Raw genomic sequence first — 3,542 nt, 5'->3', positions numbered from 1 at the left:
CCATTAGACTTCTAGTAGCTCTAGCAACAAAGCAAGGATGGAAAATTTATCATTTGGATGTCAAATCAGCTTTCCTCAATGGTTTACTTGAAGAAGATATATATGTAGAGCAGCCTGAAGGATTTATAGTCTCCAGGGAAGAAGATAAAGTCTACAAACTCACCAAGGCACTCTATGGGTTGAAACAGGCTCCACGAGCCTGGTACAGCAGGATTGATGCATATTTGTTACAAAATGGCCTCTAGTTAAAAGTGAAAATGAAGCCACATTGTATACACTAAAATCTGAAGATAAAGTAAAGCTAATGATATCGTTATATGTTGATGATCTTTTGGTGACAGGAGGAGATGCAGTGGCTGTAAAAGGTTTTAAAATGAAGATGGAGCAAGAATTTGAAATGTCTGACTTGGGAGATATGAGATATTTTCTTGGAATGGAAATCAATCAATCAAATAAAGGTATTTTCATCTCTCAAACAAAGTATGCATGGGAAATTCTGAAAAAATTTCATATGGACAAAGCTAAACCAGCAGCAACTCCTTTTGATGTAAATGAGAAGCTAGCAAAAGAAGATGGAAGTGAAAAACACAAATGCTTCTGTTTACAGAAGTATTTTTGGTAGTTTGCTATACTTATCCTCAACAAGACCAGATATAATGTTTTCAGCAAGTTTGCTTTCAAGATTTATGCAAACTCCAAGTAAAATTCATTTTGGAGTGGCTAAAAGGGTCTTAAGATACATCAAAGGGACTACTGATTTTGGGCTTTGGTTTAGCAAACTTGAAAGTGGAAACCTTCAAGGTTTTTCAGATAGCGATTGGGCTGGGAGTATTGATGACTCAAAGAGCACATCAGGTTACTGCTTTTCTTTTGGAAGTGGAGTTTTTTCATGGAACTCAAAAAAACAAGAGATGGTGGCTCAATCCTCTGCAGAAGCTGAGTATATCTCAGCTGCAAATGCAGCAAATCAAACTGTCTGGCTTAGAAAAGTTCTAACAGATCTTGGCCACCCTCAAAAGCAAGCAACAACAATCTGGGTTGATAATAAATCAGCAATATCCATTGCAAAAAATCCTGTGCAACATGGAAGAACCAAGCATATAAATGTTAAATATCATGCAATTAGAGAAGCTGAGAAGATTGGAGAAATAAAACTTGAACATATCAGTTCAGAGAATCAAGTTGCGGACATTCTCACAAAGGCATTTCTCAAAGCTAAGATTCAGCAGATACGATCAATGCTTGGAGTGTTAAAGAAGAATATCAAGGAGGAGTGTTGAAAGTTGACATCCTTCAAGGAAATCAAGCATTGATTCATTTTTCCTTTTTTAATAAATTGCAAATCATTGCATAATATTTATGGAATAATTGATATTTGTTTTAATTTAGAATATTTAGGGGATTGTTTAGTGGAGTTGATTATGATTGTATCTCCTATATATATGATCTTATATGAGATGAATAAACACCAAGTAAAATTAGCTTCTTGTTTCTTTTAACGTCTTTGTCCTTTTTCTTTCATATTTATCAGTCTTAACATCCTCCCAGGATTTATAACAAGTTTTTGAAAAATTTATTTTTATTATTTCTGAATAACATTATATTATATATTAAATATATACAAAATAAATAAATAAACAGTAAAATAAATATTATTACTTTTGTTATCTTTTTCTTCTGTTTTGGAGCTTGGAAAAATATGGAGGACTTTTAGAGTTTCGTGCTGATAACGTGTTATGAAAAAATAAAAATTTATGGTAAAAGTAAAAATCTCAAAGTCTTAAAATTTACCAAACTATACACTTTATAAAAATTTTCTCTCTACTCACTTGTGATTTTCTTCACAAATGAGAGATATATTTATAGAATTTTTTTACAAATAATCCAAAAATAAATTCATCATTACTTACATCATCACACACTAATTTTCAATATTTACAACTCTTATTTTTAACATTCAAATATTCAATACACATGTTTTAAATATTAATTTTCAACAAAATCATGTTATGCATAACATCTCTTATATTTTTCCAAATATTATTCAGAATAAATTTTATATTATTTTATCTAACTATATCATTTTTTTATTTTAAAAATATCCGGTTACTATTTATTTAGGGTGTTACGTACATGTAATAATGACAAATAGTATATAAATTTTAATATTTAAATTACGTACAATGGTTAAACAATCCAGGAAAAAAGTAAAACAAATGATTTTAATTTCCAGTAGAAAGATCATTAACGAGGTTTATCATTTATGTACGTAACATAAAATATCTTAGCCAAATTGCTAATAACCAAAATATAAAAGCAAAGAACGAAAATAATCCCGTAAAGACAAAATACTAAGCAAAAATAAGCATAGCTTATTGAAATTATGAATATCGTGTATATAAGAACAACAAGATAGCAGTAACTCAAAACGAGGTCTGTAAGAAGTACAGTTTTCTTAAAATAGATTTGTCTCCTCCGACGGTGCATCGAGGATCTGGACAGGACGACTGTTTCCAAGGAATACAACGTCAAAACCTTGCAGCAACTTATCACGAAGTAACTACACTGGCGAGCTGAAAACATACATTCACTTTATCACCAAAACTTAACGGATGTCCAAATGTAAAGCTAACAATATAAAATACAAGAGAATGGTTAAGAGAGATCTTGAGTTTTTGTAAAAAAAAAAAATTTATGTATATAAAATAAGGAAATGAAAACAATATTTATAAGCTCCAAAATATACACCAAAGTCACGCAAGATTAATTAAGTCATGCAATATTAATTAACTCAATTAATCCTCTAATTAACTCAAGAATATGAAGTATCAAAAGTCTTCAATTAACTCAAGAATGTGAAAATTTAAAAAAAAAATTTACAATCTTGAGCCACAACTAATTCAAGAATATAGAGAGCCAAAAAATACTCATACATCATGAGTCATAACTTTCATTCAAACTCTAAATTTGATTTAAATTTCCAACAAAATATAATGTATCAATCCTTCTTTTGTGTTTGAATCTGTCTGCTGTTTTCAGATTTACCCAAGTAATAAATATCTCGTCGGATATAAGAATGTAATCTAAACAGAAGATTTATGCCATGTCCTGGAGATCGTGTGAACCAGAACTTTTGTATTAATTTAAAAACTAGTGTTTCTTGAATTTTTTTCGTGTTTGCTAATTTTTGTATAAAAAAATATACATTATTTTATCAGGATATGATACTTATAAATTATATAAGATTTATTGAGATAAATTAAAATTTTAGATACATTAGAAATAAGTAAGAGAAAAATCTAAAAAAGTTATAGAGAAGTACAAAAATTAATAAGAGCATCCTACATTGGTGGGTGTTATAACACCCACCACCTCATCAAAAATCGTGAGGTCCACATGCCACATACACATTACATTAACACATCTATTCTCCCACATTCATTTTAACATTCACGCTCATTATTTGTGGGTCCCGCTGTTCACTCATTCATCTTACTCTTATTTTACATTAAATAAATTCAATTTCAAATTTTTTAAAAAAT

The 3,542-nt window shown here is 29.7% G+C and overlaps 1 protein-coding gene across 1 annotated transcript; it reads left to right on the top strand.

The window, feature by feature from the left end:
- The first annotated feature begins 572 nt into the window (after positions 1-572).
- Positions 573-1,280, top strand: LOC142525818 (secreted RxLR effector protein 161-like). Its single transcript, XM_075630108.1, has one exon. It carries the CDS (start codon positions 573-575, stop codon positions 1,278-1,280), a length of 708 nt encoding a protein of 235 aa, XP_075486223.1.
- The last annotated feature ends 2,262 nt before the right edge of the window (positions 1,281-3,542 follow it).

Source organism: Primulina tabacum, chromosome 15, assembly GCF_025594145.1.
Source record: "Primulina tabacum isolate GXHZ01 chromosome 15, ASM2559414v2, whole genome shotgun sequence".
Classification (NCBI taxonomy): Eukaryota; Viridiplantae; Streptophyta; class Magnoliopsida; order Lamiales; family Gesneriaceae; genus Primulina; species Primulina tabacum.
This window is presented reverse-complemented; position numbering and strand designations above follow the sequence as displayed.

Bases quoted from the DNA above. Each gene is read 5' to 3' on its own strand.
- LOC142525818 (XM_075630108.1), top strand. From the start codon at position 573: ATGGAAGTGAAAAACACAAATGCTTCTGTTTACAGAAGTATTTTTGGT.